We start from the raw sequence: 17064 nt of genomic DNA, 5'->3' as shown, positions 1-17064 counted from the left end.
GCACTTACCTTTCCCTAGCCCTTCCCTTAAAGAGCTAAGCATTGGAATCATCTACCTTTTTCTCAGCAAGCGTATTCCTGCTCCAAATTGAATGGTGAACCCTGGCCTGTGAGGGTGAGTTTTGGCACAGACCTTCTGTAGGAGCTGACAGTCAGGGAGTAGTCAGTTTGGAGGTGGAGATGTCCACCCTGTGTGGTTGTGGTGGAGACAAGAACATGCAGTGTCTTCATCACAGACAATCTCCACCAATGCCAGGCTTTGCCTGGGGACACTTTGGCTTCTGTGAGTGTAAGGAACATGTAGGTCTGGCCTTTATTTCTGTATCTGGCTCATTTTGTCATTCTTACCTTCTGCTGGGTAAGGCCTTGAGCGCTATGATTAGAGTTTCTGTTTCTGACTCCTGTACATGATACCCCAGTGTCCACAGAACCCCTGGTCTGCACAACTCTTTTCATGGCACTGATGGGGTATTGGAAACACAGAAAGCATCTTGCTGCCTCCATATAGGGTGTTAAGATTCAGACCCATGCCCAGGCAGTGATGTCATTGTGGCATTGTGGAACCTGCTGCCCCCTATTTTCTCTCAGGTCAGTGAGTCTGCCTTCATGCGTAGAGGAGTTCCTAGAGCCCTTGTCATTTATGTTGACTTCTTGCCAAGTCTCAGGATAACAATATTTCCTGTTCTTCCCTCTGGCACTACTAGCATGCTAGGACATGAGCAAACCTTGCAGAAAGCAGGGAAGACAAAGAGGCAATCAGTGAAGGGATGCTAGGAGGAAGCCCTCTGTTCCCTTTTGCCCTCACTGATATTTTAGGTCTGTATCAGTTTTGTGTTGCTGCTATAACAAATCGGCCTATGCCTAGTGCATCAAAGTGACTTTTGTTCAAGTTCTGAAGGTCAGAGGTCAATGCTATCTATATTCCCCTAGAATTCCTTCTCTTGAGTTTTCAGCTTCTAGAAGCCGCCTGCATTCCTTAGCTTGTTATGGTTTCTTCATCTTCAGAGCCACCGGTGGCCAGTTATGTCTTTCCTTGACTGCTCTATGCCTGGTTCTGAGTTGCCTTCTTTCATCTAAAAAGACCTTCATGAAGACAAGGAAAGCAATCAGAAAAAAAAATTGATTTCCATATTAAACCATGGGCTGATCATCAACCTGTATTTCACCTATACTTGTATTTTCTGCTTACTATGGAGGCAACACATTCAGAAGAATTGTTATGTGAACATCTTTGTTTTATTTTTCTTTAATTTAAAATATTTGTTTCCTATTTTTATTTACTTATTTTGATTTAGTTTTGAGGATAGTTTTATGTTAATTCTTTGAGAAATATAGTATATTTTGAACATATTCACTCCCTCTCAACCCTCCCATCGCTGCCTACTCAATTTTGAGATTACTTCTACTACTACCTGCTCCTCCTTCTCTTCCTCCTCCTCTACTTTTCTTCATCTTTCCCCATTGAGTCCAGTTTGTGTTTTTCAGGTAGTCTTGTGACTCGGGTCTTGTTCTGGTGTGTGGTCAGCCCACTAAGGGTCACATCATTAAATAAACTGACCTCTCCCTTAGCAGCCATCAAATGCTTATAGCTGTGGATAACAGTATTTTCCAGGAACAAAAGGGAACATGCACATATGAACTCACAGTGATTGTGACAGCATGCACAAGACCTGTGCACACTCCATCCAGACAAAATTCCAGCCTAGAGGGCAGGAAGATGGATATGTAATGAAAATACTTTTAGTGTATTATTTGATAATACCATACATAACAAAATAGGATCAAATCCACTCCCAACTTCATGTCCTTTTATTATTACTATAATCTACTAAGTCTAGTTAGTGATGTCCATATATACTTGGGTGTGGGACCATCCATTTGAGCATGAGAAGCCTACTCAGGCTACTCTCTCAAAGAATGATTCTCTTTCTTGCAACTTTCAATTGCCAATAGTTCCTCAGTAAAGGTCATATCCTCAAGAGCTTCTCTCCTATTTATGTCAGAAATTTGGTTGGCCTGATATTACACAGGTCTTACTTAGGTACTCAGAGTTGCTATGAGTTCATGAGTTTGATAACCAGGTCCTGTCCAGAAGACAGCATTTCACAGCTCTGTTTTCCACCCCCTGGCTCTTATGTTCTTTCTGTTTCTCTCTCTCTTTCTTAATGTGTATGAGTGTTTTGCCTGCATGTATGAATGTGCACTGTGTTCATGCTTGATATCTGCAGAGGTCACAAGAAAGCACTGGATCCCCAAGAACTAGATGGTCATGAGCTGCCATGTGTGTGCTGGCAATCAAACCTCGGTCCTCTTGCAAGAGCAACAGGTGCTCTTAGCCACTGAGCCATCTCTCCAGCTCCAGCTCATCATCCCATTTTAAAAAGTCTGCTGACTCTCTTTCTGTCTTTTCATCAATGCTTTTTTGAAGCTTGGTGAAGGATATGGAAAACAGAGTACATTTTTATTTTTATTTTGTTTTTGTATATATGCATATGCTATATGGAGGATGTACACATACCTATAATTTTCTTAGCAATTTTGAGTGCACAGTTAAACATTGCTGATTAGATCTGCATGTTGTAGAACTGTGGCCACCATTCATCAGAACAGTTCATGAGAACTTTTTATCACCCCAGATAGACCTGTTGATCTCTTAAATGATGACTTGAATCCCTCCACACTGACTCAAGCCTTAATTTCTTTTTCAGTGTTTCATAGTTTTAGGCGTACAATTCTTATACCCCCTTGGTTACAGTTGTTCTAAGTATTTTATCTTTCTTGATGTTACTATGCTTGAGATTTACAACACTCCTTTTTGGATGGTTCATTGCCAGCACACAGAGACACAGGCAATATGTGAGTGCCAATTTTTCATTTTGTGACTCTGGTGGAGTTATTTGTTGTAATAGTTTTGTGGATGCTCTAGTATTTTTGTGTAGATAAGATCATATCTTCTCCAGATATAGGGACTTTGACATCTAATTTTCCAGGTCAGATGGCCTTTGTTATTATTTTTTATGCAGATTGTTCTGGCAAAGTGCTGAATACAGTTGTGTAGCAGGGATTGTATTGTTTTTTGACATTAAAGGAAAATCATTTAACATTTTACTGTTAAGTATGATGTTGGCTGTGGGTGTTCACATTTGGCCTTTATTATCTTGAGAAATGCCATTGTGGTCTTAATTAATGAAGTGGGTGTCTTATATGTTGAAAAGACACTGACTTGTGTCACATGCTTTTTTTGTGTGTGCCAATGGGAGTCACATGTGTTTTCCTTCCCTTTATTGATATGATAATTAGGTCAGTTTGTTGTTCTTTGAAAATCCTCTTCCTGACATAAATTGCATTTGGGCATGGCATTTGATACCTCAGCAACTCATACCAATCAGCCTGCTTATTCTTTGCTCCATAGCTTTGTTCATAAAGATATGTCCTTATATTTTTCTCCTGTGTGCCTTGGGGGAAGGTATGCTGTAAGAGTTTTGAATAGTTAAAGAATATAATGGTGCCTGGTTTTCTCAGTCAGGGAAATAATAAAATTTCTTAAGCCATGAAAAATATTGAATCAGGGTATATACTACTGCTTTATCTACCTGTCCATTGTCTTTCTTATTTCCCCCAAAGTAGCCACATAGAGGTTGCTGTTGTTGGATTTTCTGCATCTATGGAGATGATAGCATGTGGGTCAGTCCAGAAGAGGCCTGTGTTCAAATCCCAGTCTGTCTTCTCAGCTCTCATCAACTTAGAGATCTTGGAAAGAGGTGACTTCACTCCATCCCAGTCTCTTCCTACCCCTCATGGAAGTGACAGAGCCTGCCCTGAGAGGACACAGGGGATCATGCCAGAATCAGAGAGTGTCTGGCAGATGGCAGATGGTAGCTAGCCATCTTAGCTCATAGCTCTCCGATGACATTACTACTCATCAAACAAATGACTCCTAGCCACTACGAGATAATAAGATGATGGGTAGGCTTTGATACTGGCCTTTGATCATTTATCCATAAAGCTAGTATTACTGAGGTGCACAGCATTGCTTGGAACTGTCCTAGGTCCTGGGCAGCAGCAGGGACATGACAGACAAACTCTGCATTCACAAGGCATTGAAAGATGGAAGAGTTGGGCAACCAACAGACTTGTTTATTCCCATCTCCTTTCCTTCTTGGGCTGTCTGACACCTGAGTCCAGAGCTATGGCTACCCTGCTTGTTCTTTAGGTACAGCACCTTTCCTTTTGATCCTGCATCTGCCTCCTGATGTTCTCTGCATATCTTTATTCCGGCCCTTTATAGCCCAGGCACTTGAGAGGTTGCCTTCAGTGCCTTGAGAAGTGTGCCACATTGCCCTGAAGGTGGTAGAGATCTGGTTATAGAGTTCATTTATCTGCCCTCTGAGGAACTTTCCTAAACACCCTGCTACCCTCTGAGGCCTGGCAAATGATGCTCCTTTTGTCTAAAGTTGTTACCTGCTTTGTATACATTGGCTTGACTTCTGCTCAGTTTTCCAAACTCCACTCAGAAAAAAAAATCTCAGGAAGCCTGACCTTTTCCCAAATGTCCAGGTGATAACTACATCTGACTTTGCTCCCATAACTCCTTGAGCTTTCTTCTTCCTGTGCTCGATGGACCCTTCCCTGTCCTGGCATGTAATGCATCTTAGACCCCAGAAGTCAATGAGGACCTGTGTAGGGTGGCTCATCGCCCTTTACCTACCTGTCCTAGGCATGTGATGGAGTGAGGAATATTTATTAAATGAACAAATTAGTGCTAACGAATCTATAAACATACTTCTTTGTCCAGATGTTGGCTTTACACTTGCAAATATATTTTTTTTAAACTTACATTTACAGGCTGGGGAGATGGCTCAGTGGGTAAATTGTTGTCTGTGTAAACATGAGGAACTGAGTTCAGACCTCAGGAACCCACAGAAAAGCTGTATACAGTGGCATGTATCTGTAACCACAGCACTGGGGTGGAGCACAAGTAGCAGGAACTTGAGAGCCAGTCTAGCTGAAACCAGGGAAAGCACATTCACTGAGAGATTCTGCCTCTAAATACACACACACACACACACACACACACACACACACACACACACACACAAAAGACCTTTTGCTTTTTCAGGTGCATACATGACTGAGCACACCCCCAGACAAAATTTAACACTCACATACACCACAGCATGTACACACACACACACACACACACACACACACACACACACACACACTTCAAATAAAAGGCGAAATGGACATTTGAATATGCAGAATGGGCCAAACATTTGAATAACAAGCCTCATGGACCAAAGATACGCATAGAAAACAATAAACCATGTATCCTATTTGAGCTAGAAAAGATGGATCCACTAAGGGATGATGATCCACTTAATGCTGCCGCTGACTACATGGTGAGGAGGTTCATGTGTTGTGGAGGGAGAGGAAACTGGTGCTCTTCCGTAGAATAATTTGGGAACTCGTGTCAGGGTCTTTATAAAATGCATAGGGCCCTCCAGGCATTTCCCTACACTCACACCCCAGGAAAAGGGTTGTACACGAGCAAGACTTAGGTTTGAAGTTTACTCAGTAGTATCTTAAACAAACATTAACAAGAGTTAAGAGCATATGAGGAATGTGGAGTAGACAGGACTGCTCAATATATAATGTTGGCAGAAACACGTCCCTGGCATGAAAAGGAGGATATGGGGTGCCCTAGGGCCTGGCCACTGACATCCATGAGGCTGTCATCCCTCCATGCTGTAGTTTTTCACTTGTATAGTGGAGGGAGATCATGGTACCAGCACAGAGCTTAGGCCTGTGGATTAAATAAAAAGGAAGAGTGGAAAGCAGCTCACTCATGGGAACAGGCAAGTAGTACCCCCTACTGTCAGTGACAGACAGTGGGGATAGCTTTTCTATTCTATTCCGGAACTAAAGATGACGTCTGGGTGCTGCTGTGTCTGGGGAGAATGGCCTGGATGATCCTGTCCCCAAGCCATCAGTCCAGTCTCTGAGCTCAGCTTTCCCTCTGTGGCAGCTGAGTATTAACTTTCTTTTCATTCTTCCCTCCCTCCCTCCCTCCCTCCCTCCCTCCCTCCCTCCCTTCCTCCTCTTCCTCCCTCCTTCCCTCCCTCCCTTCCTCCCTCCCTCCCTTCCTCCTCTTCCTCCCTCCTTCCCTCCTTCCCTCCCTCCCTCCCTTCTTTCCTCCCTCTCTTGCTCCTTCCCATCTTCCCTCCCTTCTTTCCCCTCATCTATTAGCATTAACTGTGTTGCTTTTTTCTAGGTTTTGTACTTGTCACCAGGGCTACAGAATCCACTAAGACCCCTTCCCCACCCTTAAAGAGCTCCCTTGACACCAGGGGGGCACACTCATGGGTAGCTGGTTATAGCATGGCTCCTTGTCAGACTCTGTGAAAACAGACATGCTTAAACTTCAAGTAGGGGTATAGCCAGCTTCAGATTGCCACTAATTTCACAGGGAGGTGCAGGGTTGGAGGAGCCCTCCAAGCATAAGCCTTCTGCCCTCTAGAAGGTTACAAGACATGTGGGAAGAGGGGTCAGTCTGTGAACAAAATTCAGATGACCCATCTCCCTCGAATGAATTATGGGGAGATACAGGTCCTGAATAGAATCCCTTAGTTGTTGGCTGTTCCTGGCTTGTCCCCATCCCTACCAAAGAGCTGAAGGTTTGCAGACTAGACTCAGGAGTGCCTGGACTCAGTATCCATGGAGATGACGCTCAGAATGACATGCCTTCGAGTTTCAGGCTATGTGATCCTGACTCCACCATTGCTAGGTGCGGCGCGCTCCTCGGCCAGCGAGGAAGAACGACCACCATGCGAGGATCCGTCTCAGAACACACTTTATTGGAGCGCCTCTTGATTAAGGGAGAGCGGGAGGTGAGGGGGCCCCGAGGACTAAACTGCAGCTGCTTATATGAGGACTCAGGCAAACGTGCCGTACTGTGATTGGGTCCCGCCAGAATGCTAGCACGGGGAGCCACGGGATAGGCTGAGGACATAAGGCCAATTACCATACTCGTGCATCATAGCCAAATATGGAGTTGTTTACAGCTAGGCTACCAGGAAGCCAGCACCATCTTTGAATGGCGGCTCCCTACAGCTAGGAGTACAGCTAGCCTTAGCAAGCTCCTTCTTGGGATTACTTATCATCTATTCAGTGAGGGTGACCACAGCTACCCGTAAGATGCGAGAAGCTATTGAAATCCTACAGGCTTTCCAGCCCTTAAGCCAAGCTGGAGATAGCATCCTAGGGTGACTGATGCAACCTTCGTAGCACAGGGTGGCAGGGGGTGCCCTGGGACCACAAGTAACTCTGTGTGGCTGAAGGTGAATTGCATGAAGCGAGAGATGGGCATGGCTATTCTCATGTGGACCATGAGGCTTAGGTTTTTATCAAATGTATATTCAACATGTATTGTGTCTTTGTATGTGTGCAAGAGTGAGAGGCAGGAAACAGACAGACAGACAGACAGACAGACAGACACACACACACACACACACACACACACACACACACACACACACACACGAGGAGAGGGCGTTGGTGGCAGTGTGAGCTGCAGCATGCCAGTCCCTAGGTATAGTTTCATAGACCTCTCTTTTGGTCACACAGATTGTGATAGAAATGCCTGAATCATGCCAGTACCTTGAAAACGACGGTAGCATGCATCCATTTGCCCTCAACTCATTCTCTCGCCACCTGCTTGATGCTTTCTTGTTTACCAGACTCTGCAAATGTATTTGTCCATTATTTGAGACATTAAGAAAATCTCCCTTCCACTTCAGCTGTTCAAGTTTGGGGGATGGGTCCTTCGGAAGATTCTTATTTGCTACTCCAATCCTAGGTACTGGTTGGGCATGCATGACCAGTAAATTCATGTACATAAATTCATGCCCCAGTGAGTCAGCTCCCAAGCATTGATATGATGGTAGGTGGGGCAGGGAGGCAAATGGATGAGTGACAGCCTGTTGATAAAAGGAAGGAAGTTCACTGTTCACTGGACACTGCTGAGGGTGACCCTCAGCCACATGAGAGCCATGCCAGGGGGAAGAGCAGCATCTGGGTTGAGTTACTCCAAGGGTAAGTTGGGGGGTGGGTGGGGGGGTGGGGGGGTGGGGTTGGAGAGGGAACCTTCCCCATAGGAGAAGATCTGCTGCAGACCCGGTATTTGTGGAAAACAGCTTGAAAGTCTGCAGCCAGCATCTCGAGCCTGCTGGGCTGGTGAGGTCAGGGGTCGTAGGTCATGGTGGGTCTGTGAGTCATGCTTATTAGGGAACTGGGATGGTACAAATGAAGGGCTCTAGGAAGGGCTCAGCTGTGGGTCACCCAGGGTCAAGAGCTCATTACTCCTCTCTGCAGCCCCTGCCTTGTGGGGAGCGGGGAGCGTGGCTGTTCCTCAGTACACTAGTTGGATGGGAGAGGCAAATGGATGAACCAGGAAAGGAACAGGCCAGATATCCCCCCCTTCATTCTTTAGGAGGTTACACTGTTGGCTCTGGGGAGAGGTTACACTGTTGGTCCTGGGGAGAGGTTACACTGTTGGCCCTGGGGAGAGGTTACACTGTTGGTCCTGGGGAGAGGTTACACTGTTGGCCCTGGGGAGAGGTTACACTGTTGCCTCTGGGGAGAGGTTACACTGTTGGCCCTGGGGAGAGGTTTTCTGTTGGCCCTGGGGAGAGGTTTTCTGTTGGCCCTGGGGAGAGGTTACACTGTTGGCCCTGGGGAGAGGTTACACTGTTGCCTCTGGGGAGAGGTTGTACTGTTGGCCCTGGGGAGAGGTTACACTGTTGGCCCTGGGGAGAGGGTACACTGTTGGCCCTGGGGAGAGGTTACACTCTTGGCTCTGGGGAGAGGTTACACTGTTGGCCCTGGGGAGAGGTTACACTCTTGGCTCTGGGGAGAGGTTACACTGTTGGCCCTGGGGAGAGGGTACACTGTTGGCCCTGGGGAGAGGTTACACTGTTGGCCCTGGGGAGAGGTTGCACTGTTGGCCCTGGGGAGAGGTTACACTGTTGGCCCTGGGGAGAGGTTACACTGTTGGCCCTGGGGAGAGGTTACACTGTTGGCCCTGGGGAGAGGTGAAGCTGAGGGCTGGAGATGGGCTGACTCCTGCATATGGAATTCCTCCATTTCTCCCGAGCCTTCAGCTCTGGCATGCTTCTCAGGGTGTATCTTTTTCCACACAGGAAATGTTCCACTAGATCCTGAAGCTTCTCTCCCTGACCAAGATACGCCTGTCCCCAAGAGCAGGAAAGCCATGGCTGTTCCCAGAGGGAGTCCTTCAGCCTGCCTTCTGTGGATGCTACTGCTGTGGGGAGGGGATAGTGGCTGCCAGGCCCAGCGTGCAGGTGGGACATTAAATTGGGGATAGGATGGTCAACATTCATGTGTGTATGTGTACAAGTGAAGGTAAGATCCTGTGAATTAGTTCATGACTGACTGAGTGTGCAAGAGTGTCAGCAATCTAGCAAGTGTATCAGCTGTCCTCCAACTGATATGGACGTGTGTAAGCGCCGTCTGTTCAAATGGGGCCTGTGATCGCAAAATAATGTGTGAGAGAATGTGAGAGTGTGCCGTAGTGTGTGAGAGACTGTGAAAGACTGGGCCTGTGTGTAAGAATGTGTGTAAGCAAATATGATTCTGTGAAGAATTTGTAAGCGAGTGTGTGTTGAGAGGAGCTATGAAGAGGGTTTTTATGAGAAGGTTCTGTGAGAAAGAGTGTGTAAGGAAGGGTGTGTGTTTGTGAGTGTGGTTTAAGAGCTATGTGTGAAAGAGGGATATGAGAGAAGGGCTGTGAGGGTATATGTGTGAGTGTACGTGAGAGATGGTGTATGTGAATGTACTTGAGAGAATGTGTGAGAGAAGATGTGTGTTAGAGAGGGTGCATGTGTGAGGAAAGGAGTGTGTGTGAAGAAAGGTGAGGAGGGCTGAGAAAGAGCTTGGCTCAATTCTCTGTAGATTGTAGCTTGGACTTTGAAAACTGGAGGGAGATGCAGGTGTAGGAGATTCAAGTAAAGCATAGGCTCAGACCACACTGTGAAGTGTGTGTGTGTGTGTGTGTGTGTGTGTGTGTGTGTGTGTGTGTGTGTGTGTTTCTGGGATTTGCTTTTTACTGATTTACAAGTATAAAAGCGAAACATATAAAATAGTAAAATTAATAGCTCTTTCATAGCTCTGTATGCCTTGGGTTTCCTTAGGCATACATGCAGAATTGTACACACACACACACACACACACACACACACACACACACACACACGGGGGGGGGGGGGGGGACAGACAGACAGACAGATAGACAGACGGGGGAGGGGCTGGGCAGGCGGGACTGGAAAATCTCTAAGCACAGAACCCTAACTCCATTAGACTTGTTGGGAAGCACATCCTCACTGGTGAGCTGCTTCCCTTCTGCTCCCACTGTGATGGCTCCTGCAGCACACTGTAGGAACCCCCAATAAAGCTTAGAAAACACCATTTCTCAAAACAACCTAACTGTGAAATGGATGGGTAGACACCATATTAAGGGCTTCCTTAATGAGGAAGATAATTATATTAATGCTTTGTTTTGTTTAATCAAAAGCATCATGTTTACGTAAAATTTATTTTTATAAAATATATGCATAGGAAGCATTATAGAACTTGTCTATATAGGCATATTTAATATACATAAATATTATGCATTTGATATACTTTCTAATGGTAAAATACTCCATGCAGTAGACTCTATGCAGCCATGGAAATCCACAGGAAACTTGGAAATCCACTGGAAACCTGCTTCTAGCATTCAGCTGGGTGTGGGGAGCAGACCTTAGATCACCCGGCCTGGCACATTTGCAGTACCATATAAAAGCTGAGTGCATGACAGAGCATGTGCTGTACCCCAAGCACTGAGCTGGAGGGAGGCAGAAGGATTGCAGGGGTTCAGTGGGCAGGCAGTCAAGCCCAAACCCAGAAATCGCCAGGTTCAGTGAGAGACCCTGCCTTGGAGGACTAAGAGAGCACTATAGAGGAAGACACTCAAAGTCTTCCTTTGGCCTCTGCACAGGTACTCTATGTACACAGACATATGCATATGTATACTACACACACACACACAGAGAGAGAGAGAGAGAGAGAGAGAGAGAGAGAGAGAGAGAGAGAGAGAGAGAGAGAGAAATAAAATATTACTTTTTTTTGTTTTTTTTTTTTTGTTTTTGTTTTTTGAGACAGGGTTTCTCTGTGTACCTTTGCACCTTTCCTGGAACTCACTCTGTAGCCCAGGCTGGCCTCGAACTCACAGAGATCCGCCTGCCTCTGCCTCCCGAGTGCTGGGATTAAAGGTGTGCGCCACCACCGCCCCACTGATGATATCACTTTTTAACCAAAGTTCAAGTGGAGATCTTGACACCTAGTACTGTCCCATGGACATAAACCACTTCAATGTGGTATCACACATCCTCAGTTAGTCCTCACTGTAACTCTGTAAAGCCATACATATCCTGCTGTGGGATGTCAGTAAGAAAGCAGGCAGGCAGGCACCAGAGTCAAGTCTGAGGGGGAGGAGTTTGGAGGGAGGGGACTAAATCTGCAGGTTTCCCAACACCCATTCCTCCTGGTCACCCTTTCTTTCTCCCATGCAGGCTGCAAAAGCGTGCAGTATGACCTGGTCTTCCTCTTGGACACCTCCTCCAGTGTGGGCAAGGAGGACTTCGAGAAGGTCCGCCAGTGGGTGGCCAACCTGGTAGACACCTTTGAGGTGGGCCCTGATCACACCCGTGTGGGGGTCGTGCGCTACAGTGACCGGCCCACTACAGCCTTTGAACTGGGCCACTTCAGCTCCCGCGAGGAGGTGAAGGCCGCTGCCCGGCGCATCACCTACCACGGGGGCAACACGAACACGGGCGATGCGCTGCGTTACATCACCAGCCGCAGCTTCTCTGCCCAGGCAGGTGGCCGGCCTGGGAACCGTGCCTTCAAGCAGGTGGCCATCCTATTGACGGATGGCCGTAGCCAGGACCTGGTGCTGGATGCTGCAGCAGCTGCCCATGCAGCGGGCATTCGCATTTTCGCAGTTGGTGTGGGCGCCGCCCTGAAGGAGGAGCTGGATGAGATCGCTTCAGAACCCAAGTCCGCTCATGTCTTCCATGTTTCCGACTTCAACGCCATTGACAAGATCCGTGGCAAGCTGAGGCGTCGGCTTTGTGAAAGTGAGTGGCCCTGCTTCCCTGTGGAGCTTTGTCACCTTCTGAGGCCACTCCCACCTACCACCTACACTGGCCGCAGAAAATTCTGTGGGCAGAGACCGGTAGTGTGCCAAACTCAGAGGAGGCATGGGTAGGCAAGAAGCAGAGGCAGGGCAAGTGAAACTACCATTCCCTGGGGTTAACAAAGCAAGGGGCTGAGCTACAACCCACACTCAGCAGAGGCTGTCTGTCATCCAAGCATCTGTTTGATGTCTCCCCCTTGAGTAGAGGCGGTGGTGGGCAGAGGTGGAAACGACTTGGGGAATTGAAGTGACCCTGGTCCTCTTTATCTCTGGTCTGCTGACCACCCAGAGCTCCTGAAGTTAGAGGCAGAACCTGGGCGTTCTAACTATACAGAAGTTCATTGGGGTGTATAGCGTTTGGGACTCAACAAGTGCTTGTTTTGGGGGCTACCTTAATCTGGCTTTGTGATGTTCTTAATTGGTAAGCTCCTTACGGTAAAGAGGTTTCTAGTTTTTAGAAATTAAAAGAATAAAATCTCCCAAGTTAAAAAAGAAAGTTAGAGGCTGAGCCTGATAGGCTCTGCCAGAGAGTTACGGTGAGTGATCAGGAAAGAAAAATGGTGGCAGGCTGACTCTTTGTATTCTGCCCAGCAGCACCGAATCATCTGTATGCCCCAGGGGCTGATGACCTGCAGACATCCTAGATGACCTGGGTCTCTTGACTTGTTTGCCTGGAATTTGTTGAGTGTGGCAGGTCATGGGGTTGAGTGTGGAAGGGCATGAGCATTGGGCGACAACAGACACACAGACCCTGGCTCCAGGGCTGACCTTGAAGTCTGACCTCCAGGACTTTAGAGGGGTCATTTTGAGGACCACCCCTCAACCAGAATGGGAAGTACAGAGATTTTCTCTTTTCCCCGTCTGTCTGTGGTTTTCACCTTTTCCCTCTACATTGTGGTGATATTGGATATCACCCTTGGATATTGGCAGTAAGTAGATCACTGTGTGACTTCCCCCTCCAGGTCCTGCAAGGGCTGTGTTTTGAGGCTGTTTGGGGGAGGAGGTCCTGGGACCAGAGTTTCTGACTCTCTTGCTGATTACTGCAGGGGAATGAGCCACCCCTGGATGGGAATCCCAACGGGTCATCTGCCAGGAGTGCAAGCAGCCTTAGGGACTTAGGGGTAGTGGATAGGGCCCGTAGTGGGGCAGCTGGGTATGGTTTAGAGGGAGCAGGTCCCCAGGATGGCTGTGGCCTGAAACCCAGTGTGGAAAAGACAATAGATTATTCCAGAAACTGGTGTGACTCTAGAGTTTCATACCACAGTATGACTATCTGTGTTGTTTATTAACCTGCTGTTAAAATGAAATAGGCACATACTGAGGATCTGCATCTGTGGGGCCGTGTGCGGATATCTGGACCAGTAACCCCTGTGGTAGTGGATCCTTGTCTCCAAGTCAGTAAAGACACATGAGCTGTGCAGAGACACATGAAGCCAGGCTGGGACCTCATGTGTTGGGGAGGCATTGCTGAGAATGTAGGCTGGGGGGGGGGCACAGGGTCTCTGGAAGTAGTGTGCTCAGGATGATTGTGAATGTGTGGGATTGACAGATGAGATGAGGTGGGATCTAGGGATGCTTTGACCTACCAGGGAACTCTAACACACCTGTGTAGCACAGTCACAAAGGACAGTGAGCTTTCTGGCTTTCTCAGATTTTAGGAGCCTGAGTAAAGAAGATTCTGGAGTGAACATGAGGACACTGTAGGGTGTTATCCAAGGCTTGGGCATAGTCAGATCTGTGCAGAGAGAGAGAGAATGTGTGAGCAGCAGGGGGAAAAAGTATTGTCCCTTTACAAGAAAGCTGGAGCCATTCAGAGAATGAGTTTGGGAGAGCTCAGCACTGATGACTAGTTCTGTTTGACAGATGAGAACAGTGATGTCCAGAGGGCTAAGTGAAGATAACCCATTTTCTGGTATGCAGACAAGGCATTGACCATGGACTTAACAATCAGCTTTATTTAACACTCGTTACAACCCAAATGTTCATTCCTTTTCTCAGCTGCCAAGATCCTAGCAGGCAGAGCTGAAGACAAGCCACCCTTAGCAGTAGAGGTGGGTTGGAGAGGGAACTATGCCAGAGCAGACAGCCTGGTCGGGGCTGCTCTAAGGGGTTGATGTAGGGTAGTGCTGGTCAGAAGTCTGAGCTGAGAAGAGCTAGAGACCAGTGTCCTAGCCCTAGCAGAGGGGGCAGAGATCCAGCACATACACTCAAGGGTAAGAGTTCCAGATGTCATCCCAGAGTGTTTTGGGAAGCCAGAGGCATCTGGTATTGACCACTGGCATTTTCCCACATTGCCCATCTGCTTCTGGCAGGTTCTAGATCTTGGCAAGGCTGAATCTGGTTTTGTAAGTACCTCTTTGCATGAGGACTGTTCTGGGAATGGCAGAAAACCCCTGACAGGTGAGTTCCTGAGACTTGCTGCCCAGTTCATAGGACAGCAGGCCTAGGAGCAGACTGCTGCCTCCAGGCTGTGTCCTGCACAGGTTGGCCTCCTCCAACTGTGACTCCTGGTCAGGGCTCACTGTCACCGACCTTGCCTCCGAATCGGGGACAATGCTTCAGAGCACAGGTGACAGAAAACCCTACTCCAATGGCTTAAAGAAGAAAGCCATCTGGTTTCTATTTTGTATATTTAGTTGTGGATAGTTTCTCAGGAGGCAGACAGGTTGTATTGGTAGGTTCTGTGGGGAGTGGGAACAAGGAACAAGGTCGTAGAGCATGGATAAGATCAAAACACATTGCATACATACACAAAATTCTCCAAGTATCAACACACAGTATTATTTTTAAAAAATAAATTTGCAGACATCAGCATTAGCACTCCCCTCCCATCACTGTGCACTTCAAAATCATGCTGTAAATTGGACACAAGATTTAGATTACATTTTTTTTTTAAGGCAGGCACTCCTATTACCCAACTGATCTATATCCAGAGCCCTGTGACATTTCTAACGGTGTGTGTGTGTGTGTGTGTGTGTGTGTGTGTGTGTGTGTGTGTGTGTGTGTACCGACCTCTGCATGTGCAGAGGCCAGAGGAGAGCGTCAGCTGGTTTCCTCTGTCACTTTCTGCCTGTTCCTTTGAAGCAGTCTTCCTCTGAACCTTGGGCTATGCTGGAAGCCAAAAGACCCCGGTGGTCCTCTTTTTCTGCCTCCTGCAGAGCTGGGCTTACAGGTGTTTGGTACGTGGCTGCTGGGGGGTCATCACTCTGGTGCTCAAGATTGCAGAGCAAGATCTCTTAACCACCAGGCCACCTCTCCAGCCCTGATATTTACTTATAATGATGGAATCGTGGTATTTCTTTGGCACAGTTAATGAAGCTGGCCCTATTCAAAGTATGCTTCAGGTCCTAGTACTTGTTCCCAGGGTGCCTTACACACACATCTCTGAACAAGACCTACAGTAAAACATCTGTTGGTGTGCCTCACCACTAGAAACAGGTCGTGCTATATCTTCTACCCACCTAGTCCAGATCGCCCCTGTTCTGTTGCACGCTTTGGAATTCACCTGGTAAAGTTATGCCTCTCTACTGGCCGTGATGGTGCTTCTAGTATCTGACCTGTTCTTGGCTCTGTTCTTACAGCTTCTGTCTGGGGGTAGGCAGAGCATCCCTGCATCTCATGCTGGGGTGGTAGGAAGAGGACCTAGTCTTCCCTGAGGCCCAGTGCCCTGCAAAGCACCATCCTGTATCTGGAACGTCACAAAGCCTGCTGGTTCTTGATCTGTATTCCTTTTAAACATTGTTTTAAATATTTTTGATGTTATAATTTCCCTCTCTCCTTCTCCTCCCTATGACCTCTGACAGTGTACCCCCTTACTCTCTATCAAGTTCATAACCTCTTTTTCCTTAAGTATTGTTGCATCTCGTGTGTGTGTGTGTGTGTGTGTGTGTGTGTGTGTGTGTGTGTGTGTGTGTAGGTGTATATCTATCCCTAAATATATAAATGTAACCTGCTCAACCCATATCACATTACTTGTATGTGTTTGTACTTTGAAAGGTCAAAGGTCAGATAGCTTCATAGAGTGAATCTAGGTCTTGCTCCTCTCTTTCCATTAACAGGCATCTGTCTACAGGGTGATGCTGCCTGCTATGAGAAGGAGAAAATGGGTTTGACTGAAGGCATTCTGATAAGAGTTCTGTTTGAAGAATAGTGGGATCCAAGGATGCATGAGTGGGTGAATGAATGAATGAACTGCTGAGGTGCCAAGCAGAGGTGTGCACCAGGAAACACTCAGCTATTTCCTAGACTGTAGCTAAAATGAACAGAAAAGAAGTCCCTATTCCTCTCTACCCTTGGCTGCTGCCTCCCTTGACCTGGCCTTGTGGACATCAGTCACCCAAAGACTCCAGGTGATACCGTCATTGGTCACTGTGTCCGCTGGGACTGGGAGCGGGGTGCAGGGAAGAGTGGATATGTGGGGGTGGAAAGGACGCCAGCACAAGCCTGTCATTGCTCTATAGAACTTCAAGGCCTGCAGACTTAAGTGAGGAGACTGTTTTCTAGGCCTGGCATTCGGTCTAGTTCGACTAGGGCAGGTCATGTGAATTCTCATAGTCTAGTCCCTAGCCCTGGAGAGGAAATAGGCTGAATATTTGAGTCTTGTTTGAGTAAAGAATCACTAGCTCTCCTCCTTCAAGGGAGGGGGTTTTATACCAAAGGAAAGCTGAGGTGAGTAGAAGAAGAAGGTATCAGGAGAAGGGGGAGACAGATGCGCCTCAGTCCAGAACAACACATGCTCACTGTGATGCCCACAAGAAAATCACATGGCCCTCCATAGCCAGGATTCTCCAAATGCCTAAGAAGAAGTGA

General features: G+C 47.3%; 1 protein-coding gene across 1 annotated transcript in view; it reads left to right on the top strand.

The window, feature by feature from the left end:
• The window catches only part of Col22a1 (collagen type XXII alpha 1 chain), a 258754-nt gene that overhangs the window by 15335 nt on the left and 226355 nt on the right, over nt 1-17064 (top strand). Inside the window, exons 2-3 of the mRNA XM_076556018.1 lie at nt 9200-9361; nt 11630-12196. Of these exons, the coding sequence (XP_076412133.1) occupies nt 9271-9361; nt 11630-12196 (658 nt within the window). The 5' untranslated portion in view covers nt 9200-9270. The remainder of the gene's footprint in view (nt 1-9199; nt 9362-11629; nt 12197-17064) is intronic.

This window comes from Peromyscus maniculatus, chromosome 20, assembly GCF_049852395.1.
Source record: "Peromyscus maniculatus bairdii isolate BWxNUB_F1_BW_parent chromosome 20, HU_Pman_BW_mat_3.1, whole genome shotgun sequence".
Taxonomy (NCBI): Eukaryota; Metazoa; Chordata; class Mammalia; order Rodentia; family Cricetidae; genus Peromyscus; species Peromyscus maniculatus.
Note: the sequence above shows the minus strand (reverse complement) of the source record. Positions and strands in the feature narration are given on the sequence as shown.